At 41.1% G+C, this 26,119-nt stretch overlaps 2 protein-coding genes and 1 pseudogene across 2 annotated transcripts; all 3 read left to right on the top strand.

Moving 5' to 3' along the window:
* Window positions 1–720: 720 nt before the first annotated feature.
* LOC127762537 (transcription factor MYB80-like) lies at window positions 721–5,882 on the top strand (annotated as a pseudogene).
* An 8,663-nt stretch (window positions 5,883–14,545) lies between these two features.
* LOC127764498 (disease resistance protein RPM1-like) lies at window positions 14,546–16,255 on the top strand. Its single transcript, XM_052289381.1, has 2 exons — window positions 14,546–15,079; window positions 15,785–16,255. The coding sequence occupies exons 1-2, from the start codon at window positions 14,546–14,548 to the stop codon at window positions 16,253–16,255; spliced, it is 1,005 nt and encodes a 334-aa protein (XP_052145341.1).
* A 221-nt stretch (window positions 16,256–16,476) lies between these two features.
* On the top strand, window positions 16,477–17,351 carry LOC127762535 (disease resistance protein RGA4-like). The gene is made up of 2 exons (XM_052287042.1): window positions 16,477–16,827; window positions 16,947–17,351. Exons 1-2 carry the CDS (start codon window positions 16,477–16,479, stop codon window positions 17,349–17,351), a joined length of 756 nt encoding a protein of 251 aa, XP_052143002.1.
* The last annotated feature ends 8,768 nt before the right edge of the window (window positions 17,352–26,119 follow it).

The raw sequence follows: 26,119 nt of genomic DNA, 5'->3' as shown, positions 1-26,119 counted from the left end.
TGGGCGGATCCGCGGGTTTTTATGTTATTTGTGTGTTTGTGTTGTTGTGTTTATGTGATGATGATGTTGTTGATGTGATTGATTTTAGGGGTAATTTTGGGGCCGAAGCGGGGGGAACTCGCACTCGATGCATTGGCTTGATTCCGAGCCGATGCATCGAGCCGACCCTTTTTTCTTTTGCATCTAGGAGACCTTAAAGGTGCAGGTTCCTAAACCAGCACCTTTAAGAGGACTCAAAGGTGCCGCTATCTAGGTGTTGGTTGGGAAAACCGGCACCTATCGCCTATTCAGTAGTAGTGTTATTTATGTGCTAAGGATCCAAACCCATCACATATTGTTTGTGTTCCCCTATGCAATTGTGCGATTTGGAGATCATTGCGGGAGAGAGATCAGCGAGAAGAAGAGCTTATATTGATAGGTGGGGTTAATGTTGTTTTAAAACATAAATTGTTGACTGGATTAACATGTGTGAGAAAACCACCTCGTTGTGACCGAGGGTGTAAAATTGAATAGTATTAATAGTGTTAGAATAGGTGTCGAATATACTAATTACAATATGTTGAGAAAATTCAATCTATAGTACAGCTAACAGAACGATACCAAAAAACTGAACAAAAAATTTCCAATTTCGACCAGAAGCATGGGCCACCCGTTTTTCTTCGATTCATAGCACCTTCATCACAGCTGCCGTTCGGGTCAAGTTTGTAGCAGCGAGTTAGGATGGAGAAAGACCAATTTGCCCTTGGACCAAGCTATCGGCTCCGGTGGACCAACTATTTGCTGCTTAACCTCAAGCACCGCGAGTTCACCGACGCAGAGGAGTAGACCATCAAGCTCCACTCCGTCGTCGGCAACAGGTAAGCAACGAATGATCTCTCTATGCCATTTTTTTCCATTTCTGGCAATGTGTATTGAGCAACACGATCTGTGCGTGCAGATGGTCGTCGATCATGGCGCGACTGCCTGGGCGGACGGGCAACAACATGAAGAACCACTGAAACACGAAGCTGAAGAAGAAGCTGTCCAGGATAGGCATCAACCCCGTCATGCACAAGTCCTTCTCGCACCTCATGGCCGAGGTCATGTTACAACTTATACTACTACCAAGGATACCTCACTAGCGGCAAACCTTGTCAAAAGTATTGGCCGTGCGAGCATATCGTCGTGCTAAGGGTTTTTGTCATACTTGTGGTGAGAGGTGGAATTGAGTACATAAGTGTGGCCCTACGGTCCAACTGCATGTCGTGTAGGAGCTTATGAAAATGTTGTTTGAGCAGAGTGGGGAAGCAATTGACGTAGAACCTAATGTGTCAGATGATGAACAAAGAACATGTGTCTGGTGAACTCAGTTAGTTATCCAAGGAAGCAGTTCAGGGTACCGAGGCGTCTGGAACTTTGAGGTTGTAGGGTATTATTCAGCAGCATGAAGTACTTATGTTGGTCGTTTCCAGAAACTCGTAGAGTTGTAAATCTGAGAGTTGGCTTTAAAATTTGGGGGGGGGGGGGGTGTTCAGTCTGCAGAAATCCTATTTGCGTTTGAGTGGCAGATGGTGGTATCTATTGTTGTACTAAGGAAATCAGAGACTGTTGTTGGTGGGTTCAAGGAGTATCCTGTGTGATCACATTGAAGGTGCTATCTTTGGGGTGTTATGATGTGATATTGGGTATGGATTGGTTGGGAGATCATAGTCCAATGGAAGTGGATTGGAAGGGCAAGCCTCTAACTTTCAAACAAGGCGATAAGACTGTGTGCTTCACATTTGTGGTACCCAACATATCTGATTGTCCTCTGATGTCAGTTGTACACATCAGAGGTTTATTCCATCATGATGCCATCATTTGTACTGTTGAATTGTGTGTGGCTGACCTATGTTCAGTAGAGGTTATTGATTCCCCAGAAATTCAATAGTTGTTACAAGAGTTTGCAGCAGTGTTCGATGAACCAAAAGGTTTGCCTCTAGTTTGTCCTTTTGACCACTCAATTCCTCAACTACTAGGAGCCTAGTAGCTAGTTAATTTACAGCCTTACCGGTACAATCTGGCTCTGAAGGATGAAATTAAGCATGAGGTTGCTGAAATGTTAGCTCAAGGGGTAATTCGGCCGAGCTCTAGTTCTTTCTCTTCCCTAGTTTTGTTGGTGCAAAAGAAGGAGCTCACTTGGAGATTTTGCATTGATTACCGTCATCTAAATGCAATCACGGTCAAGAATCATTATCAATTGCTAATTATGGATGAATTGTTGGACGAAATGGTAGGGGCATCTCTCTTCACCAGTTTGGATCCCAGGGCGGGCTATCATCAAATTCGGATGAGACTTTGAGTTCAAGGTGATGTCTTATGGTCTGACTGGGGCACCAGCAACTTTCCAAGGGCTTGAGCACTATCTAGGCTCCTCTTCTGCGCAAGGGAGTGTTAGCCTTCATTGACGATATTCTGGTATATAGTAGCAATTTGGAGGATCATGTTGTTCTGTTGTGTCAGGTGCCGCAGTTATTATCAGAACATCAATTAAAAGTAAAGCACTCCAAATGCTCTTTCGCTCAATCTCGCTTGATTACTTGGGGCATGTGACTAGTGGGGAAGGAGTTTCAACTGACCCCAAGAACATTTAGGCAGTGATAAATTGGACGGTACCATCTAATGTCAAGGAAGTAAGTAGATTTCTTGGGCTCGCAGGTTATTATCACAAGTTTGTCAGACACTTCGGCATTATTAGTCGACCCTTGACAGATCTCTTGAAAAAGCATACAATTTTCTTATGGACAACTAAACATCAGACGTCGTTTGAGCCTTTGAAATTGTCTTTAACCTCTACACCGGTCTTTGCTTTTGACCGACTTTACAAAGACTTTTGTCCTTGAGACGGATGCTTCTGATCACGGTGTTGGTGTTGTGGTCATGCAGGAATGGCATCCTCTGGCATTTCTTAGTAAAACATTGGGACCAAGGAATAGAGATTTTTCTACCTATGAAAAGGAATGTCATGAGTTACTGTTGGCAGTGGATCAGTGGAGGTCGTACTTGCAATTTGGAGAATTTATCATCCATACTGATCAATGAAGTATGATTCATTTGGGGTATTGAAGATTGGCTACTCCTTGGTAACAAAAAGCAATGACTAAGTTATTAGGCTTGTTTTACAAATTGGTTTATAATAAAATGGTTGGAGAATCATGCAATGGATGCGTTATCACGCTGTGACCAGTCAAACTGTGACCCCTTGCAATTGGCTGCTATTTTTGTTTGTGTGCTAGCTTGGTTGGATGAGGTGCAAGTAGGTTACCCGGATCCCATCATATCCAAATTAATTTCGGAATTGGTAGTGAAACCAGATTCCTTACCGAGTTACACTCTGTCAGAAGGCATATTGCATTTTCATGGGTGCATTTGGTTGGGCAGTAATTTGGCATTGCATCAACGGGTGTTACAGGCTTTGCATGCAGGTGTGATCGTGGGTCATTCTGGTATACAAGTAGAATACAGTTGGGTACGCAAATTGTTTGCTTGGCATGGGTTGATGAAAACAGTTCGCTCCTTTGTGGAAGATTATGCTATGTGTAAACAAGCTAAAGCCGAACGAGTGCGCTATCCAGGTCTACTCCAACCTTTGCTGGTCTCAAAACATGTGTAGCAGATGCTATCACTGAATTTTATAGAAGGCTTGCCTCGATCTTTCGGATATGGTTGCATACTTGTGGTGGTGGATCATTTTCGCGGTATTCTCACTTCATTGCCTTAGCTCACCCCTTAGCTCACCCCTTTACAGCTTTTGATGTTGCAATGGTGTATCTATCTAATGTCTACAAGCTTCATGGGTTACCTTAATCGCTAGTGTTGGATCGGGACTGTATTTTTACAAGTACCCTCTAGACTGAGTTGTTCAGGCTCAAAGATACTCAATAGAGGATGAGCTTAGCGTATCATGCGCAAATGAATGGGCAAACTGAGCGGGTCAATCAATGCTTAGAAACCTTTTTGCGCTACTTTGTGCATGCTTACCCGAAGAGGTGGTATCGATGGTTGGAGTTGGCGGAATTTTGGTATAACACAGCCCATCATTCTGGGTCTGTTCGGCTGCAAGGGCGCTACAGCCTGTAGGAACAGTGAAGCAAGTACAAAAAAAAGCAGTGGCTGGACGCGGTTGGCTGCAAGCAGCTGCTATACCTGCCATCCGAGCAGGCCCTCTGTGTTAGGTACGTCGCCGTTTTAGTTGCTGTATGGACATCCACCTCGCCATTTTGGGTCCTAGATATCTGATCTTGTGCAGTACCTAATCTGGAGGAGTGGATGAAAGAAAGGAGTGTAGTGACTAGCTTGCTGTGTCAACATTTGAATTGCACTCAGTAGAGGATGAAACCGCAAGCTGATAAGATAAGACTCACTCTGATCATGTGTCTGTTGTGGGCGATTGGTTGTTCCTCAAGGCCCAACCCTATGCTCAATCATCAGTGGCAGTGCACACTAACCATAAATTATCATTTCATTATTTTGGCACATTTCAGGTGACAGCCAGAGTGGGATCAGTAGCGTATCGTCTCCAACTGCCTGCATCTTGCTCCATCCACCTGAGGGTCCATGTCTCGCAGCTTTGCAAGGCTTTGTCTTTTGGAGATCTTTCTACTGTTCGTCTTCCTCCTACAATGCCAAATGAAGATCATGTTCAAGTTCAAGTTCTGGCATGTCGGCGTTGCAAGCGAGGAGTAGTGGTGCCGGAACAAATCAAGGTGCGTTGGTCGGGAGCCACGTCTGATGAAGCGACTTGCGAAGATGCAGCGGCTTTGCGCCATCGTTTCCCGGGTGCACCAGCTTGGGGACAAGATGGTTCTAAAGGGGAGAGGAATGTTACAACTGCTATTACTACCAAGGATACCTCACTGGCGGCAAACCCAGTCAAAAGTATTGGCCATGGCGGTCGGTTGAAGCGGCCCAGCTCTCAAGTAATTGGGCCAGAATGGGTGTAAAAGCTAGGCCAGGGTGTACGAATCTATAAGTACTCCTATGCAATTGAAGCCGGACAACTTTTAAATACATAAAATCACTCAATCCCAAACTATTGCTCCTCTCCCAAGTCTTCTCCTCTTTTTCTTACACTGTTCCTTGCCCCCAACCTGTTTGAACTAGGGATGCAAGTGGGCCAACCCACAGACCCGCTTGTAGGCAAAATTAGTAAGTAACATGCGGGTTGACACGTGGGTTACCTATTAATTTGACAAATAAATGGGTTTATGGGTTGATCCACTTGCGTCTCTACGATGCGGCAAGCTAAGCCATAACGTGAAAACCTGCGGATTACCCTTTATTTAACATATAAGTAGGTTCGCAGGTTGACCCGCTTTTATTCCTAGTTTGAACCAATTCCCTCACTAGTTCGTAAAAGATCGCCACCATTCTAGCGGAGCCGTAGGTCGCACACAACCTCGCCGAGGCCGCTCTGGGTTGCTTGAAGGACGAGATGCTCCACTTCCTCACTAAGAAGCACCCCTTCAATATTTCCTTGCCCTCCGTGCTCGATGGCTCCATCACATCCGCACTCGTCGCGCCCTATGTCCTCTCCGTGTCGCCGCACCACCCACAAGTTGACGGCACATTGACTCCATTGAGTGCATCAAGCTAGGTTTGTCCCGCGCACCGTCATGAGTGATCCTTCTACCGCCGTCGTCACCACCCTCGTTGCTCCCGTGGAGGACAAGCCGTGACCGCCCGGCGACATGTCTGAGGGGCTCACCAGGATGTATGCCACAAATAACTCGGCGGTGCACGCACAGGCCGAGTTACGGTACGATGGAGCTGTCACGCCAGGCTATGTCCTCGGCGGTGATGACAACCATGAAAATTCATCTTATGAAAATTTTCTCTACTCAAACCTAGCACCGTTTGCTTAAAATATGACGGAAGTGCTATGCATACAAGAAAAAAGGGTGGCATGTGTTTCTGATGGAAAGCTAGAAGGTTTTTGCTATTATTTGGGTACCAGCTTGTTTCTTGTGCTATTGATCGAATTTTCTCAAATATGTTACAGTTGGACTTGGAGTTGTATAGGTGGTAAGGATGGAGTTAGCATCAGACTTTGCAACCCGGCACTTTTTAAATAAAGAGAGAGACGCCATACTGTAACCATAGCGACAACAATGTAGCGCAGGTGCGTATGGAGAGGATAGTGGTGAGGCCATGTACTCCTAGCAGCTAACTGTGCTATGTTGATGGGGAAGCACCCGTAATCAGTGTCTCGGGGATGTATGCATTGGCTAAAAGTTGTCAACAAATATCATATGTTCTTGTGTTGTCATTTGACATGTATGAGTTGATCAATGGTTGAAGCGATTGGGAAAGTTAGTTGTCATTCCACTATACCGACTAACTTTTTATAATAGATAGCTGAGGGAGTTTTCACATCTGGTTTCAAGCTGAGGGGTGTATTTTAGAAAAAACATTATAGTTTGTTTTTTTTGGAAGGGTTCAATGGTATTATCTCTCTTTTTTTTATCATAGATTTCCCCATACAAGTTGGCAACCATCCAAATCATGGATTCACCCTTGGCTAGTTTGATCAACTAGTCTACAACCTATATGTAAAACTGTTTTATGAAACTAGACCAACCCTGCGTCGCTACGCACAGGTGACATGGGGGGCGACAACCAGCGCCGCCGCCAGAGCTCACCACCGGAAAGCTAGCCGGTGAGCTAGGAGGGTGGCGGCGGGGCCTTCTCCTATGGTGGCGTTTCCTCTCGGGCGCGTGAGAGGCGGCGAATGCCGACGGCGGGGAATGGCAGCAACGAGCTCTCCCGGCAAGGTGGCAGCAGATCCGCGATTGCCGTCGCTGGATCTGGCCTGCCCCAGGCTCGATTCGACCGAAGCGGGCGGCGCCGTGGCGCGGCGTGACGGAGGCGGTGTGGCCGACGACAAAGGGGGCCGCTGCGAGATGGCTCGCGAAGCAGGCACGCAGGTGGCGGAGGGCGGCACATGTGAGGTGGCGCCCACCGTCACCCCCTCTCCAGCGGCGAAGGCGGCGCGGCGCGAGCCGGCATGCGAGGCAAGAATGCGCGAGGCCGTGCCCACCGTCCCTCTTTCCGGTGCGGCCGTCAGCGGTGGGGCACGTCGGTGACTCCAGTGCACCGGCGCAAACGGGGCGACGCCGACCTCCGACTGTCGTTGCGTCTCCCCCTCCCCCCTACCCCCACCCCCACCCCACCTCTGCTGCCACCTAGCACCACCTCCCTTCCTCTCGCTTCCTCCCTCGCCTCTTCTTCCTTGAAGCTAATTGCTTTGCTGCTTTGTTCGCCCCTGCTCTCCTCTCTGTGCTGGTGGTAAGGTTGGAGGTTGTTGTCACAGTTGTAAAACGGTGATTTGCTGCGAAGCCTGGCGGCCCTTGGTGGAGATGTGCCTTCTGCCACAGAGCTTCTCCTGGATCTCGTCGGAAACATGGTTGACACCGATGTCTTTGATGCACCTGTCTTCAACTTTCGGTTCCTCTTCCGACCGGCCAGACCTCCTCCCCTCCTTGATGCTCCTTTCTTATGTTGGCCAGACTGCTTCCAGACCATGGTCGTGGAGTCTTCCGTTGGATGAGGAGAAGTGTTCATCCGTGAAGTTGGTCCAGCTTGTTTGTGGTCCGGGCTTTTTGGCCTCGCCGGTGCTTTAAATGCCCTGTGTCTTAGTGAACCTGTCGTAGGGCCGAGTTTGGAGCAATGTGCTTGCCCTCTGTTGTGCTAGAGTTTCAGTGTTTAGGCGGAGTCAGAGATACTACATCGGGTTTAGCCCATGAGCTAGGCAACGATAACACTCAACACTTTCACTTTGGTTTCCTGGAGGTCATGCCCCTTTCGAGGGAGTCTTGGGTGAAAACCCTGCTTGTTATTCTAAGATCGGCGACATCGACGCCTGTGGTGACGTATCCTCCTTGGAGGTGTTGCCTCGTTGACTCTCTCCCCCTTTGGGTGAAAACCCAGTCCGGTTCATGGGCGGGCGTTGGCAGCGGCTCCTTTCATTGCTACCCTCCTTGGAGGCTTCGCCTTTAAGGTATTGCTCCTTCCTCGGTCACTTTCGTGGTTCATAGTCATTTTGTCACAGGCTTTTTGCTTTGTCTTCTGTATGGGGTTTTGCGGGTTCTCCTGTAACAAAATGAGCAGTTGTATAGTTTTTGGGTCCAGTTTCATTATAAACGGGGTCAATTCTCTTCTGGTAGAGTAGAACTCCTACCATTGATTCTTGAAAAAAAAAGTTTGATCTACTGGTGGGATGGTGTGGTAGAGCAAGTTGATTGATCACTAAACGTACACCAGCTCGAGCAAGAGACCAAATTATTCAGAAGGCGTCATCATTAAGCAGCAAGTTGGACGGATGACATCTTCCTGCAGCAAGTTGGAAAAAAAAGTGCGCTATTTTCAACTGGGGGCGACGTACGAAATTTTTCAGTAAAAACACCTTGAATTTTTATAATAGGCAAAGATAAAGATATACATACTAAAAAAATTTCTATGCGTTGTAACGGATGAAGGCTATTTAAATCTTATTATTATAGTGAGAATTCGCTTGGATATATATTTTTCTAGAAAATCATGTCAAGTTAGCATGCAAGTTTTTTTAAATAGATTTTTTATACAACTCCTATATTTCTAAAAGCGAACAAACTTAAAACCCTACTCAAATACGGATGGATATGTATTTTCAAAAGCGAACGGATTTAAAAACCGACTCATATACGGATGCCGTACCAAAGAACCGATAAAAACATATTCAACTTTTATAATAATAGAGATAGAGGAGAGATATATCCAACGGATCAACGGATCGAACAGCTATATAAGCCATCCTGATCTCTCTGGAATGAGCACAAGCACAGTTCAGAAGACAGAGAAATTACACACGCACCACCACCACCACCAAAATCGAAATGGTACTCGGCCTGGAGTGGAAGTTAGAGGCCACGATAGCCATGACCGCGCTGGTGTTGACGGAGCTGCACCGGATGAGGGACAAGAAGAAGGCGTCCGACACGCTAGCGGAGGACGTGGCTTTCATCAAGAAGGATCTTGAGTTCATGGAGTCATTCCTGGCGGATGCCGCCGACGCCGAGAAGCGTAGCCACACCCACCACACGACGACGACGACGACTCCCTCCAAGAGTTTGAGCACCTGGTTGCGACACATCCGCGGCCTGTCTCAGGACAGGAACCGTATCCTCTAACATTAATCAATTAATCAATAGCTATAGATTAATTGGCATACAAGTAATTAAATTAATTAGTAGATTATATAGTTAAACATTATCATACATAATGAGTAGGAAATTTTTTTACAGAAATAGTCCCTTTATGTTCATTAACATGAGCTCACCAACTTGTAGATTAAGAGAATTGTCTCTTTCTGATGGAAGATGTGGCAACGCAAATAAAATTGATGCACAAGATTCATTCCTTAACAGGTTCATATGCTAATCATTGCGTCTAACAGGTAAGTTAAACCTAATTATCGTCATGTGCTAGTTACTTGCCGATTCCTGTAGCATTTAGCGATATTTGCCTCCTTGATAATATATTTGGTTTACAGGAATTTATTTAACTACATAATCTACTAATTAGTTTGATTAATTGCATGCCAAATAATCTATGACCGTTGATTTAGAATGGAAGGTGTGGATCAAAGGAATATCACACCGTGACATTATTGTGTAATGTTAGAGGATACGGTTCCCTCAGGACGTCGAGGACTACCTCCAGGAGTTTTGCCTTCATGCGGAGAAGCCGCCTCGTGCCAAATCCAAGCTGCTCTTGCCACTGGACACCATCACCAAGCAGATCAGCAGACTGAGGAAAGAAATTGAACATGTGAACAAGACCAGTGGGATATACTGTAACGCACTTAATTTTGGTCCGGACGCTGCACAGCCCATGGTAATTAAGAAAACATACTTATATTACTTTATTCATGTGCATATATGTAAATTAACTTCACTCCAGTTTACTTATGTGATTGACTGTCAGGTGTAAGCTGAAGTCAGTCTCCTGAGATTTTTTTGTATGGTTTAATATATATTGGACATGATTAATAATTAGTGCAGGTGCACTAATTAATCTTAACCAACTAACAGTTTAGAAAATGGTAAAAAATGTAATATGCATCGTTCCTTTCCCACATGGGAGTATGCAAGCATGGATTAGTAAGAAAAAATTCCCAATAGCTAACCTTCAAATAAAATTTCCTTTTAAATTACTAATATTCGTTGTAATTAAATCTTTATAACAATATTATATATGATTATATTCTAATAAAATAACATATCTAAGTTGTAAATTACTTTTAGCATCTATATATATATATATTACTTTTATATTTGATTAAATTACTTCTTATCCGTTCATAATTTTATGAGTTATTTATTTTTATTGTTGTTTTTAAGTCAATTACATAATTTGTGTTGATTAAATTTAACTTTTAGATAAACTCATATTCTTACCTCTACAATGGATTTACTTCTAATACTAAGTTACTTTTATGATTTATGTAAATTAATTTTTATGATTTATTGAATTTACTTTCATAAATGTTTAAATATTAATTTATTCAGATCTAAAAGTAATTTACATATATGATAAAAGTAATTTAATGCGTACATTTTTTATCAAAAATAATCATTTGGGATCTTATAACAAAGATTTTATTGCAACGAATATAACAGTGGGATCAGATTGTAAATCATATAAGTAAAAGAAAATTATACAAGAAGAAAAATTTGCATGCATGACCTAGATAGCAAAACTGATCTAGCTTTGTCGTGTACTTGTAGCTAATTAGTAGCAGTTCACTCATGCATGACTGGCGTCGCCCTGATAAAACTAAGGGCCCCATTGATTTGGAGGAAAAATATAGGAATTTTAGAGGATTTCAATCTTATAGAAAAATTTCCTAAGAAACCCTTTGAAACAAAGGATTGAATCCTATCCAATCCTCTGAAATTCCTATGGAATGGACAATCCTATAGAGATTTTGGAGGAAATTTAGTAAGAGCTCCAGGGCCCCTTTGAATCAAATGAATTATGAAGGAATTTCATAGGATTGAAATCTTATAGGAAACTTTCCTATGTAGCCCTTTGATTCAAAGGATTGAACTTTTCCTATTCCTATAAAATTTCTATGGAATGACTTATTGCATATAGGTTTTGGAGGAAACTTAGCAAGAGGTCCAACCTCTTGGTAAAAATCATTTGAGTCTATCTCTCTCATCCGATTCCTATGTTTTTCCTGTGGTCCAATCAAACAATCATTCCTGTATTTTTCCTGTGTTTTGAAATCCTCTGTTTTACACTTACATTCCTTCCAGAATCCTATGTCTTTCCTATTCCTCCGTTTTTTCATTCCTACGATTCAAAGGAGCCCTCAACCTCTTGGTAACTTTCCTTTAAGTCTATCTCTCTCATCCAATTCCTACGTTTTTCCTACGGTTCAATTAAACAGTCATTCCTGTGATTTTACTGCGTTTTTGCAATCCTATGTTTTACACTTACATTCCTATCAAAATTCTACATTTTTCCTATTCCTACATTTTCTCAATCCTTCGATTCAAAGGGGCCCTAAATAGTACATACAGTACTACTTAAATTTTGCCTTTAATATTCCCTTTCCTCGTATGTACTACGCTTTGATATTCAATTTTGCCTTCAATTATTACAATTTCAATTTTATCAATGGCAATTATTGCAATGGAAACGAACAATTTTCCTATCCATCTATGTACTCCTCTACGTCTTAAAAAAAAAATCAATCTTTATACATGAATTTGAATCTGAATCTGGATATAACCTATGTTCATATGAATTCATATATAGAAGTTAATTTATTTTGAAACGTTCAGAGTAGCCTTCTAATTAGACATTTCCAATAAGTCTTAGTTTTTAACCTGTGACTGTGAGGCAGTGGGTATTTCGATATGCCAACCACTACCACACAATACCAAATAGCCGACCAATATAACAGACAAAAACTGTATGCGTCTCTAAGATAGCATCGCAGATACATTGAATATTAAAGCGTATATGATAACTCACCGATCGAGCCGGATCTCTGCTGGCTATCGTCACAGATTAGGAGAAGGAACACACATTTATGATTTGTATATGGCACAGACGTTAACACGCATTTATGATTGATCTATTATCAGAGACGCGGTTAAATAAAAAAGTGTCTCTGACAATTTTTTCACAAATGCCTGATACATCTGCGTCTCTTATCATAGAAATGGACATAGAAGGAAAACAATGCGTGTGATCTCTTTCCCTAATAGAGCTTTTGCGGTGTTTGTGAGGTACTTAGAAGTACTGACAGGTAGAATAATATGTACCGTTGATTAAGAGAGGGACAAGGTACGGAATAAAATTATCGTAAACGATGGCAGTGCGGTAATTAACTAGTAAAATACGGTATTTTCAGTGAATAGAGAATAGCTAGCTCCATATATATGATCGGTATCTTTCAATAGGAACCAGAGTAAATCTTCCAAAGATTTAGTGGCTTGTATCGTTTGGTAGAAACAAAGTAAATCTTCTGCAAATTTAGTGGATTTAATTGATCTGCATAGGACAAAAAGCGAAGATTGATGTCTCCTTTGTTCTCCTCCACCGTCTCGTTCTTGTCCATGGCCATTCCTGCACCATCCCATCAAGCTCCACCGCTACCAATCACTCCCGCACCACTTTCGTCAACAACTTCGGGAAAACGGATTACCTATCGGCTAGGACGCGTGGTGACGCCCTTAGGTGGCCGAAATACCGACTAAAGCTCACTACCCGCCATTCTTTCTTTCCCCGAGTCAAACCCTAGCTCTCTTGTTCTGAGCGCGCTTGTTGTCCTTTGTGCCTGCCTCCATTTCCCATGGGTGCGTTGTGCCGCGAGACATGTTTACCGCCATCACCGTTGTCATACAGCCATTAGAACCTCAATGCCCTTAGCCTACTCCTCCTGTTTGCCTAAGCTTGGACGGGAGGAAGAAGACGAATAGCGTTGGACCTTCTTGTTAGATACCAAATGTAAATCTCACAAAAGAACACGTAAATAACACAATGGAGGATTATAGAAGATGAAGTACAGATGCGGTACCTACGTACCTAGAGCTAATATTGAGACAATTATACCCTTCTCCATCTCCAAAACAATTATAATTTTACCCTTCCTGCCTAAATACCTATAACAATACTTGAATACCATTTAAGTGGTACCTTTCATTATAGAGCGTTGGATATTTATCTTTTTTAGAATGCAAACACCGTAAAAGTTCTCCCTGGAGGCTTATGTTCCATGTTTGTGATAAGTCCACATCATAGATGCAGATCCAGAGATGTGAGCGTCCTGTATGTGTGATTAACGATCCTGTGGCAGTGAAGTGCCACTAAGATGGAATGGAACATATCCTATGCAAACAAACTTCCCGTACAAATATCATTTAAAATTTTAGAAATAATTGAACACATACTTTCAATAGTATTACACCAACGTGTGAGATCTTATCTTCAAATTCATTATATTTTAACAGTAACAAAAAAGACAAAATTCTGACAGATTTTTACCCAAAAACTGTCAGATTTTTCAATTTTTTGTTACGGCTAAAATATAATGAATTTGAATATGAGACTTTGCAGATATGTGTAATACTATTAGGAGTATGCGTTCAATTTTTACTAGTATTTTCTGTGATATTTACTAGTTGATGTGCACGGAGTGTGTACAGGAAGCTTGTGTGTATAGGATTTGTTCCTAGGATGGAATAGCCTAATAAAGGTCTAGATTTAGGAAAAGATTAAAACAAGGCTCTTGTTCAAAACATTAATAAGAGGGTTTATTTATAAAATTATATCACTCTTAATAGCCAAGAAGCTATGACAAATTAAATTGTTATTACCCTCATTAAGTACATCCAATTGTTTTTTCAAAGCAGTTATTATCTCTAATTAGTTGAGATTAACCAATGAGAACTGTGAATGTACTAATGTGTGGTTGCATTACATTAATAAAGGGTCACGTTTGGATCCCATGCAAGGGCTATTTTAGCCTTACCGAGCGAGGAGAGGCGTTTGATAACGCTAATATAATCTAGCTTAACCTGGCTCGCGTGGGAGAGCCGATTTCGCTCGCCTCTGACGGCGAGCGTATCTTGCATGCACAATTTCCGCAACCATCGAGCGAAAAGCTAGCCTCCGAAGCAGACCAACCAAATAGTTTGGCCATGGCAAAGCTTCTGATAGAGATAGCAGGTATGGGCTGTTTCGCCTATCCAAGCTATAGCCCAGTTCAGCAAACAACCAAACGTGCCCTAATATCTAAAAATGTTTTATAATATGAGAATGGCAAGTAATTTGGTACAAAACTTGAGTCCTAGAACGAAAGTAATAGAGACAGATAGAATAAATTTTTTTATAAAATAATTAATCATTATTATTTTGATACACTTATCTTTAAATAGGTCAGATGAAGCACTATAAAAATATAATTCCCCTGCCACATTGTATGCGCCTCTCGTAATCATGCTACTTTTTTTTTCAGTCAATCTCAGAATCAATGGGACCTGCTTTTAGGAATGCTCCACACATCGGACGAGAAATGGAAAAATCTCACCTCATTCAACTTGTTTCTCAGAATTGCGAGAATCATCAGATTATCTCCATATGGGGAATGATTGGTATTGGCAAAACCTCCTTCATTAGGAGTGTCTATGAAAGCAAAGAGATCACTAGCATGTTTGACCAGTATGCCTGGGTCACTATATTGCATGCTTTTAACCTTCATGATTTTGTTACGAGCTTAGCCCAGGAATTAGATGCACACGATTTTAGTCTTCTTGGAAATGGTGTGCAGAAGAGTGAAGAATCAATCAAGGTTTCGAAGAGAAGATGCCTCCTTGTCCTCGATGATGTATTATCTATTGAAGAATGGAGCTTGATACAACCACATTTGCCTAATGAGACAAACACAAAGATCATAGTCACCACAAGAGAAGCAAGTATTGCTGAGCATTGCTCGGTGACATACAAAAACATATATAAGCTGGAAGGTCTTAAAGAAGATGCGGCACTTGCACTCTTCAAGAACAAGGTATTCCTACTAATCCTAAAAAGAATTGTGTTTTTTTATGCTTGTCAATCAAACTTTTGAGCATTAAATGTTTTCTCACATATGTAATTAAGTGTTATTATCTAAAAAAAATGTTAAGTGACTAATAGAAAATGAACAGGAGTATACTAATCCTTACTATGCATAGCTTTTTGGTTAAGATTCCTCCATATAGTATTCTAAGATTGAGTCCTTTTGTTCACTTTCCCAACTCATCTCTCTCGTTTTCCATGCGCACACTTTTTAAACTACTAAACAATGTGTTTTTTTGGAAAAAAATTATATACAAAAGTTGCTTTAAAAACACATTAATCAATTTTTCAAGTTTTCTTATATAATACTTAATTAATTATACATTAATAAACCACCACATTTTCTGTGCGGGGAACTCCACCACCCGGACGCAGCCTAAGTCTTACGTTTTTGCCAGTTATAATTGTCAAAGTAATATATGGAGATCTCACAGTACTATTTGAGTATTCATTGTGGCTTATGAGCATTGATGTCGTCTTTTGTCAACATGTGCCAATATTAGTAAGCGCATTTTTATAAGAACCTTTTGTTTGGGATATTTCATCATATCTTTTTTTGTAGCAACTCTTTTGTCATTAGTTGCTTTTTTAGAAACAATGTACCTCATCCACCTTATATTTGTGCATGTTGACAATCTTCTCATAACAACTGTAGGTATTTGTAGATAGTTCGAATACTGATTTGGATCTTGACATGTCTACTCAAGCAAAACTCATTATAAAGGAGTGTGACGGTCATCCCCTTGCAATAACCAATATTGCTGGTTTCTTGGCAAGAAAGCAAAAAACAGCTACGGAATGGAAAAAGTTGAATGATGATTTTAGTTCTGGGTCAGTGAGCAAAAAGAATCTTGAAGTAATAAGTACAATCTTTGAACCATCCTATGATGACTTATCCTATCATCTAAAGTTATGCCTTCTGTACTTGTCTGTTTTTCCCAAAGGCCACAATATTAGGCACAAACGCATAGTAAGACGTTGGGTTGCAGAAGGTTACATAAGTAAGACTCATAGCTTGAGTGCAGAAGAGGTAGGTGACAGCTATTTTGCAGAGCTTATCAATCGAAGCATCATTGAACCATCAGAACCAGTACCTCACAATGCTGGCAATATTAAATATTTTTGAGTACATAATCTTATGCACAAGATTAGTATCTCAAAATCCAAGGAAGAAAATCATGGCTTTGTACTTGAAGTTAGCTCTAATAACGAAGGTACAATACGCCATTTATCTATAATCGACGTATGTGAGACAAACAAGAATGCATTGAAGCAGTGTCCTGATCTGACCCATGTAAGATCAGTGACTGTATTTGGGGAGTGGAGATCATCTTAGATTTTAGCATGATGAGGATGCTTCGGATTCTTGATTTGGAGGGCACATCAGGTTTGAAAGATGATGACCTGGATCAAATTGGCAATTTTCTTCACCTCAGTTACCTTTCTTTGAGAGGATGTGCCGATATCTATAAACTGCCAAATTCATTGGGCAACTTGTGGGACATCCAGGTGTTAGATGTCAGTGGCACACGTATCATCAAGCTACCAAAGACCATCACCAAGCTGAAGAAGCTCCAATACCTTTGTGCCGGCAATGTACCAAAGGATGATGCCACCTCTTCTATAGAGTTGAAAGAATCAAGTGATCTTTCAAAAATGGTGCATGAGGCAATTGATGATCCAGAAATGCCAGATTTTGTAGCCAAATCAGTTCAACTTGGCACGACGGCATTGGACATGACAGCAGCTTATTGCAGAAAAAAATGCAAAATACTGACAATGTAAAGGCGCATGACATATACCACGAATATTGCAAGGTCAAGTTTCCTAGTATTCTACATGGACTTGACATGTATGGTGTTGAAGCTCCTGAAGGGATCGACCAACTGAATGACCTGCACACACTTGGTGTTGTTAATGTTGCAGCCGAGAAAGCCATATTACATGATCTTGAAAAACTTAAAAAACTACATAAGTTAGGATTGACGGGGGTCAATAAGAAAAATAGCCAAGCTGTTCTATCTGCCATTGCAAACCTTGTCCTCTTACACTCATTATCATTGCGATCAGAGGGGGAACTAGGTTTACAAGGTTGTTTGGATCACACATTCACACCTCCAAGTAAGCTTCAAAGCCTCAAGATTTATGGAAATCTAGTTACACTGCCAACATGGATCACCCAAATTCAGAATTTGACTAAGTTGAAGCTACGGAGCACCTAGTTGAAGCTGGATCTTTCCTTGGAAGTCCTTGGGAAGCTACCGCATTTGGCCATTTTGCGACTATGGATGAACTCCTTTCAGAGCAAAGAACTCTGTTTAAATTTTCAGCAAGGGACTTTCCTGAGCCTTATAGTGATGGAGTTAAAAGATCAAGAAGGCCTCAAATCATTAACCTTCATGCAAGGAGCGATGCCAAGGCTTGAGTTGCTACAGATCGATAATTGTATACACATAGACGAAAATGGGTTTTCTAGTGTGTCATCTCTTCCAAGCCTGAGAGAAGTTATGCTCAAGGGTGACCACAACGAGGAACTCATGAAGAACCTGCGTGACCAGATCGCTCTGAATCAAAACGAACCAATTCTAAAGGGGGCATGACTGCATATGAGCTGAATGATGGATTGGTTTCTATTGTTGTTTGTGTTTCCTTTTTATGTATCTTATAATTATTGCTCATTTCCCTTCATGCTTTTTGTTTCTTTAGAGATTAATAAGTTCAGGTCACGTGTGCTGTTGCTGTTGCATAATTCTGCATTCAAAGTGTGTGCTCTGGACGTGCTACACCATGTGGGCGAGTTAATTTCATGAGCTGTGGAGTTCATGTGTTTGTGAATGTGGAGTCGAGAGGTCACTGAGGCCATGTCTAGTTTGTACTTTGTTTTATATGCATAAAGAAAACTAGAAAATGCTGCGCTTGTTAAGGCAGCACCAAATTATATGTCCCCTCTGTTTCTCTTCTCTTTGGCATTTTGTGGAGCTCTTCCTTGTTCATTAGGGATTTTGGGATGAGCTTAACTACTGAAGAGGTGCCCCGAGCAACACGCACGATGTTGGGTAACCTGTGATGTTTATGTGTGTTCCCATCAAAATAATTAGCATTCTTTCTTCTGCATTTTCTTCTGTATTGTCACATGTTAGTGAAGCTATTTTAGATTATAGACTTTATTAAGCGTGCCGGAATTTAAGTTTTTAAGGCACAGAAAGTTTGATAGACTTCATTACTCCTTTTCGGAGTTATTTTCTAACAAAATAGTGAAATGATAGATTTTCACCCAAAAAAAGTTAGTTTCAAACTTTCAATTAACGACAAGTTGAAGACTGTTTCAATTAGGGAAAATGTATTTTCTACATATTCATAAACTTCCAAAACATTAAAACCAGACATTATTTATCGATGAACTCTTCAAAGTCAATTAATTTCCATGCCATTCTTAGACACAAGCAGTTTTAGCCTACATGGCATCCTAGTCGGTAGCAAGAAATAAAAAAAATTCTATTTCGACCCATCTGCCATTCTCCTCTCACTTATTCCTCTTCCCTCTCTCCACTACGTACTAGATGGTGCGCTTGGGTAGCCTCGATGCGTGACCAGGATCTGGTAGCACCTAGTTGGTGGCATGCGGTAGCGTCGTAAGTCGTTCAACCACAGACGTGCCCCCACTGACACGGCGAACTCACCGTAAATAGGAGCGCTTAAGTACATTAAAAAATTAACTTTTATGAATTAATAAATAAATAGTTGAGTTAAAATTTTTAAAAGGTGTGTTGAAAGTTTTAAATTTCGAGTAATTGAAAGTTTAAACAATGAGTAGATAATTTCAGATTTGGAATTGAAAGTTTCAAATTTTGAGTTCAAATTTTTTAATATTGAGCTGAAAGGTTTAAATTTTGAGTTGAAAGTTTACTAAAAATTTTTAAATTTCAAATGAAACTTTTAGTTGAAAAGTCTATTGCAAAATTATACTAAAAATAAAAAAAATTCAAAAGAAGCTAAAATATTGTCAAAAACATTCAAATACAAAATTTGCATATATTGCTATCTATTCTAAATCACTTAATAGTAGAAAAATACTTAAAAAAATGTTCTCATATCTATTTGGATCCTGGCCCATAAAGGCCCGCATGAGCATAGGCCAGTGGCGTCGGCACGCATATCAGCATGTGGGTTGCCATCTCAGCTGGGCCAATTAGCTGTGTTGATAGAGTCTACAACGACACCTGCCAACACCGCCTCGCTTGTCTCTATTCTTCGATCACCTCTAGGGGCGGAATCAGGCATGGGGCAGCTAGGGCTTGGGCCCCATGCCTAGCTCCATAATCTCCATTATAATCTTGAAAAATGCTATATAATTTATGAAAATATTTGAGATCCCATTAGCTTAGCCTTAGACGTGGAAATTTTCTGGCTCCGACACTGATCACCTCCCTCGTCACGATTGGCCTCGCTCGTTGCACCCTAACCTCTTTGTTGTTTTTTACCTCATGCACACGTAGGTAGGCTATACACACATGTAACCTTAATGGTAGGTAAGATACGATTTGTAGCACCTAGGGTCTAGAAACGATTCTAGGCACAACTCAACTTGTTGGACCACATCTACATGGTAGGGATGAAAACGGACTGGATTCGGATGGTCACATACATCATATCATATGTCGACTTCATCGGCCCACATGCATTGTATGCCTACGTATGAACCATAAGGGTTGGCTATGATAATACACGTAAGAAACGTCCAGGGTCAAAAAGATTCTAGCCCGAACTCAACTTGTTATATCACACCAAGATGTTAATTCTCTAAGGTCGCCGTCCTTTGCGCAAAATGGTTTGGACCAATGTTATACGTGATTAATTGGAAACAAGCCTTATGTGGAGATTATGGGTACCATATACCTACATTGCAAAGCTATCCGACAGGTTGCATGGGATGGTTCATATAAATAGAATATGTATAGTATAAGGACTCGGGTATTGTGTTTACTTGAGTATCAAAGAAACATCCCGTAGTCTTGGATTCTTAGAATCATAAAGTAGTTATAGAGATTTAAACCGTAAGGAGTAAAATCTCTACTATGTAAACTTGGCTCCTCCGACTATATAAGGAGGGCAGGGTGCCTCTCGAGGGGCATAACCACACTTTAGATCATCAGATCAATATCACGATCAGCGAATCAAATCCTCAAACAGAATTAGAGTATTTACTTCTCATCGAGAAGGCCTAAACCTGTTTAAACCCTTATCTCATAACCCGTACACTTTCCTTCTAATGCACTACCCCTTTTCATATTGTCGAATTCTAGTTTCGACACCTTATAAACCAATGATGCGTCTAATCCCTTATTTGGGACTAGAGTAGTGCTACTGCTAATGAACTAGTGCTTGCCCAAATTGCCAAAGCCCAATATGTTGGGATACGCGTAGGCTACGATAGCATAAATCAAAATTTTCTATCGCGTAAACCAGGAACCATGCAAGTATTAGATCATAGATCATTACCACTCGACGCGCTGCGCAGCGGAAGAAGACGCTGAGAAGTCGAAGGAAATCTCGCGAAGTAGCGCGCGTCGATGTAGAGGAAGTAGTCGATCGCACCGGCTCGACCTTCTCCTCCTCGTGCGTTCTCCTCGCCGTACTCCCACGCCGATCAGCACCGCAAACCAGCGGCACCTCTACCGGTATCCACACGTACAGGGACGGAACGCCACGCGCAGATGTGCTAGCACCCGCGCGCGGCTAGGGTTTTGCTCAGGGAGGGAAGTGACGGCTAGGGTTTCTCATGTGATGCAATACCTCCGCCAGTCACACCCCTCACGAATATATAGGATCCATCACTCGGGCCTCCAAGGCCCGTAGGACTCCTATTCGGATCCCTATCCGAATTAAGCTCATATTGGATCTCTATCCAATCCCCTTATTCTGGCCCATTAAGCGTGCGACTCTGTACGTTCACATATACTCGGCTGTAACCCGAAAACTCCTTTTCGGTCCACGCGTCAACAGCGGCCCTTAGCAGAACGTATTGACCCACCGGGCATACATAAAGATCATATCGGCTGAACCTCTAGTGTATACTTGTATGATCCCTTTTGCCTCACGATGTCGATTAAGCTCAAGGCTAGATATGTGCCATCCTCTTATAGCTCAATCATTCACTTGAACCTGTTGATAGATTATATAACTTGCGATTGACTCCTCAATCACCTTTGGCATGGCCATGCACTTCCATAATCTACAACATCGAGGGGCCCAGAGATATCTCTCCATAGGAGGGGCAAATCCCATCTTGATTATTCATATCCTACTACATGTTTCATAGAATACCCGAAAACTACTTTTATAACTATCCAATTACAGAGTAGCGTTTAGCAGTCCCTAAGTAAGCTACTACACATGTTGGGAAACATGATAATCTCAGGTCTAAGGATTCAACACCAACACTAAATGAGATCACTGATGACACAACACATATGGCTCTTGCAGTGTCTCATGTTGGGTCTATCCAACAACATGTTCACCAACATGTGTCCACATTATTAATTTGGTATCTCTATACCATGATCCATGAGACATGATCGTCAATTAATACATGTGCTGATCATATAAACATATTTGTTCCACATATGATATTTGATCAGGGATCCTTTAGAAATAGCAACACATAACATAAAGAGTCTCATGAAAGAATCACATATTCATTAACCAATAATGAGTTTATCTATTTCAAGGAACAAAGTCAAATAAATATGTAAACATAGTATGTGATACAATCATCTCTATGATTGCCTCTAGGGCATATCACTAACACAATATGCTAGCTAAACTCTTTTTGACTGATGGGCTAGCCCGTTCGTGCTAGCTCTTGCTTCTTTTTTCCTTTTCTAGTTTTTCAGGGGCATCATACTTCGTAAATCTTACTAAGAAGTGAGTAATCCAACAGGAAAAAAAAGAGAGGATTGCGTGCAGTCAAAAATCCATAATCGAGATAGGTGATACATGAACACATTGGAGAACAAAGACATTTCCCACGTATAATCAGTGACCAAGTTAGGTGAGTGGAGATGATATTTACTCCCTCATCCCATTTTAAGTGCAGCCATGATTTTCCATGCATAACTTTGACCGTCCATTTTATTTGAAAATTTTTTGAAAAATTTGAAAAGTATAAGTCACATATAAAGTACTATTCATATTTTATCATCTCATAACAATAAAAATACTACTTACAGAAAAATTCCAAATAAGACGGATGCTTAAAGTTGGGCACGGAAACTTATGGTTGCACTTAAAATGAGACGGAGGGAGTACTTCTTTAGATTCCAGTCCAGCGAGAGGAGATTGCTTCTGGTGTTTGATTTGCAGAGCACATCTGGTTTGAAATATCTTGACCTAAAACAAATTAGCAATTTTCTTCACTTGAGATATATCTTTCACTAGGCAACCAATTTTTTTAGATAATGGTTTATATTAAACTGGGCTCTACATCTAAAATGGATGTATATAGTCAAGACAACCAAACAAGAAAACTGAGACTCACACCCTTACACTAGATCAAAATAACCTGCGACACCAAACCCAGCGCTTAGGCTCAAAACCTTAACAAATAGAACTAAGTTCTAAAACTTATAGTAACTAGGTGAAACCCCGCGCATTGCTGCGGGAATTTAGTATGATAACAATAAAAAAAGTAACGTGTAAGATAGCTAGATAACATCAGATTAAGTAAATTAATATGGTTTATGATAATTTAAATTTAAATAGTATGTAGAATAGTGATTCAAACGTAAAAAGTAAGGTGGTATGACTTTATGGAAGAAGAAAAGTAGGGAGATAGTTTGGACCGTAGATTAATCATCTAAAGGCTATGAATTAATTAGAGGAAAAAAGGAGAAAGATAATTTGGACTATAGATTAATCATTTAAGCACTAACTAAGTGAGGATGAACTATATAAGTATATAGGATATCATAAAACATAATAAAGATATACATTGAAACATTATGTAAATTATATTGGATGATAACTTAACATGTTTGTATTTGAAAAACTCTTACATTATAAAAACTATAAAGATATAGTAGCATGTTTGCATGATGTTTAAATGTGATGGTTGTTAGTGGATGATAATGTGGCATCTTGTTAATTAGTGGATCATGATGTGGCATCTTGTTAGTGGATGATGATGTGGCATCTTTGCATGTTAAGCTTAAGGAGTTAGTGGGGGATAACTTTATAGTAAGATAGGATGCCGTGAGCGAAAAAGGGAGACAAGGACAAGCCCATCCCACCGTTCGTTGCCACTCAAAATCACAACCATCACCCGCCATGTGAAAGCCGGGAACCCAACCGTCACGTTATCTTCGCTGCTGACCTCCACCGTTCCTCTTTCATGCTGCAGCTGCACTGGCAACGTTCCTAGCACGCCGCTAGCAAAACAACAGCCTATTTCACCGCCAAGCCGATTCGTTTGGTCTCGCGGCACACTCCACCATGGGCTTTGCCTAGCTACGGCCAGAACTGGACACTTCAGCTCTCCTAGCTGCTGTCGCCCTGTTAACGCCAAAATTTGGTAGATTATCTAGTGGATTCAGTTAAGGAAAGATGTCGATTGGTAGACGGAACTTTATCCAGATCAAGCTGAATCTAAAGACGAATCGTGAAGGCCACGGCAAGTCAGTTTCAAGTCAGTTTCATATTTCCTTAGTTTATCTCTTAAATATGTAGGATTTATTATTTTCCTTTTCTTGTTAGGAAAATTTTATATAGTATCCGATCAAGACTTATATCAACCCGAGAGTATAAATATGTACACCAGGGGTCTTTGTAATCTATCTCCAAAAATCAATATAATTACTTTCAGGCATCACCACCCTTTATTCTGGCAAGTTCTTAGTTTCAAGTTGGGCTGCATCGGTTAAGTTTGATCTCTGGTAAGGAAGTTCCATCAACTTCGCTTGTATTGGTGTGGCTAGAACTTTCTCGGTTAAGTCCGATATTCTATCTAGGTTGATGTTGGTATTTCTTAACGTTATAGATAGAATCTGCAAGCGTATCGATATACCGATGTAGCACTTCACCCAGGAGTATTCCAAGGTATCGATTTCCATAATGAACATGTGTGCTCAGCTCTCTCCAGGTTTATTCAAAGACACAAAATAATGATAGGAAAAGGGTAGATAGGATTTCCTAGTAACAAACAATGTCTACAGAAAGCTTGTTTAATCTATAGCACTACTTCAGGCACTGGTATGCTCACTGCTACTAGAACGCACTCTACTCCGTAACCGGACAGGGAGGCTGCGATGTTCTTGAGAGCTATCACTACCTTACATCAACCTCTAACGAACTGTGGGATACATGGCAACAACTGGAAATTAACTACCTAGACACCACGTCCGCGCAATTAATTACTACTCTAGCGTTAGCTAAAGACTAAAGTAATCAGTATCTATTAATGAACAATAGTAAACAATGATTCAGTATGCTAATAGGAACTAACTAAGATATAATTCTCACAAAATAAATCTTAATTACTCATAAAAATATTTCTATTAAATCAGAGTAATTAACAAGGTACAAAAAGTAAGAGGAGATTACCGACAACTCCGGAATTCCTCCGATTTCTTCTACCTTACTCTTTTCCTATTCTAAGTATACAATAAAGCATACAAAAAGTCTCTTATAAGTCAGCTCAAGCTACATCTTAGTGTGTTGTGAATGAGAGAGGAGAGGGGTGTTTATAGGCCAAGAAGTACCTTGGGAGTGTAGAGATGCTCAAGGCATCCGATGAGCATATTCCCTCTTGCTTCACCTCCTTGTGCGGTTTCTTCAGGTAGAAACGGTCACAACTGCCTTGGGATGTCGATAACTACTGGCCTATGAAGTTTTTGGGCTAGCTGGGCTAGACCTTGTTCGGTCAAATCAGGGGTTAGACCGAACCCTGGTTGGCCCATCTAGCCTAGGCCTTTCTACTAGGCTCTGGCAAAAAAATTCTTAGCCCATTGACATGGTGGTTGGGCTCATTTTCTGGTACTTCGATGAGTTTGTGGGCCTAAAACTCCATGGTCTGGATATGGAAGTAATATTTTGAAATACCAGATGTTAAAGCCAAATCAGTTCAATTTGGCACTGTGGTATTGGACAGGAAAGCAGCTTATTGCACAAAAACAGTGCAAAATACTGACAATGAAAGAAGCGTGACATATTCCACAAATATTGCAAGGTCTTGTTACCTACTATTCTACAGGGACTTGATATGTGTGGTATTAAAGCAGCTGAAGGGATTGGCCAACTGAATGATCTATACACACTTGGTGTTGTTAATGTTGCAACTGGGAAAGTCGTATTACGTGTCACGCCCATAAATTTAGCCCAAATTTCCACTATTTTATGTATTAAATCCCTGTCAGGAATCAGCCAGGGTATACAAAACGACAAATTAATATACAGATCCAAGCGTAAATAAAGCGTAAATACTTACAGAAGAGGCACTTAGTCCTCACACTGAAAGGAAACGACAACAGTGGAAAAAGGCGATCCTAGCGGGGTTCAGCTCCACTCCACACGCAAAACTCAACTGGGGTATGAGCCTTGGTACTCTAACTACGTCTTCAGCTCACAAGCGCTACACTTCTGAAAGGGGAAATAATAGCAATGCTGAGTACAACCACCGTACTTAGCAAGCCACACCAATGATGTAGACGTGCAACGGGATACAACGGAAGGCTTGTGGCTATTTGCATAAAGGAGGTTGTAAAGCATTTATTGTTAAAAACAGTAAAGCAGTTGATTAATTAAGGTAATATTAAATCTCCATTGATCAACGCTACACCACATTGAATAGGCCCAACCAAACCACCTGAACTACACCGGTTCATTAAGTAAATTTATTAAGGGTGAGACTAATACGGTGAAGTTGGTCGATCGTCCATAACCGCGAGCATGACTATTCGAATAGTTTTACTCTGGCCAGAGGTGCACAACTGTACCC

This window comes from Oryza glaberrima, chromosome 2 (assembly GCF_000147395.1).
Source record: "Oryza glaberrima chromosome 2, OglaRS2, whole genome shotgun sequence".
Taxonomy (NCBI): domain Eukaryota; kingdom Viridiplantae; phylum Streptophyta; class Magnoliopsida; order Poales; family Poaceae; genus Oryza; species Oryza glaberrima.
This window is presented reverse-complemented; position numbering and strand designations above follow the sequence as displayed.

Bases quoted from the DNA above. Each gene is read 5' to 3' on its own strand.
- LOC127764498 (XM_052289381.1), top strand. From the start codon at position 14,546: ATGGGACCTGCTTTTAGGAATGCTCCACACATCGGACGAGAAATGGAA. The intron at 15,080-15,784 runs GTATTCCTACTA...TAACAACTGTAG, and splicing joins TTGCACTCTTCAAGAACAAG to GTATTTGTAGATAGTTCGAA.
- LOC127762535 (XM_052287042.1), top strand. From the start codon at position 16,477: ATGAGGATGCTTCGGATTCTTGATTTGGAGGGCACATCAGGTTTGAAA. The intron at 16,828-16,946 runs GTAGCCAAATCA...GAATATTGCAAG, and splicing joins ATCCAGAAATGCCAGATTTT to GTCAAGTTTCCTAGTATTCT.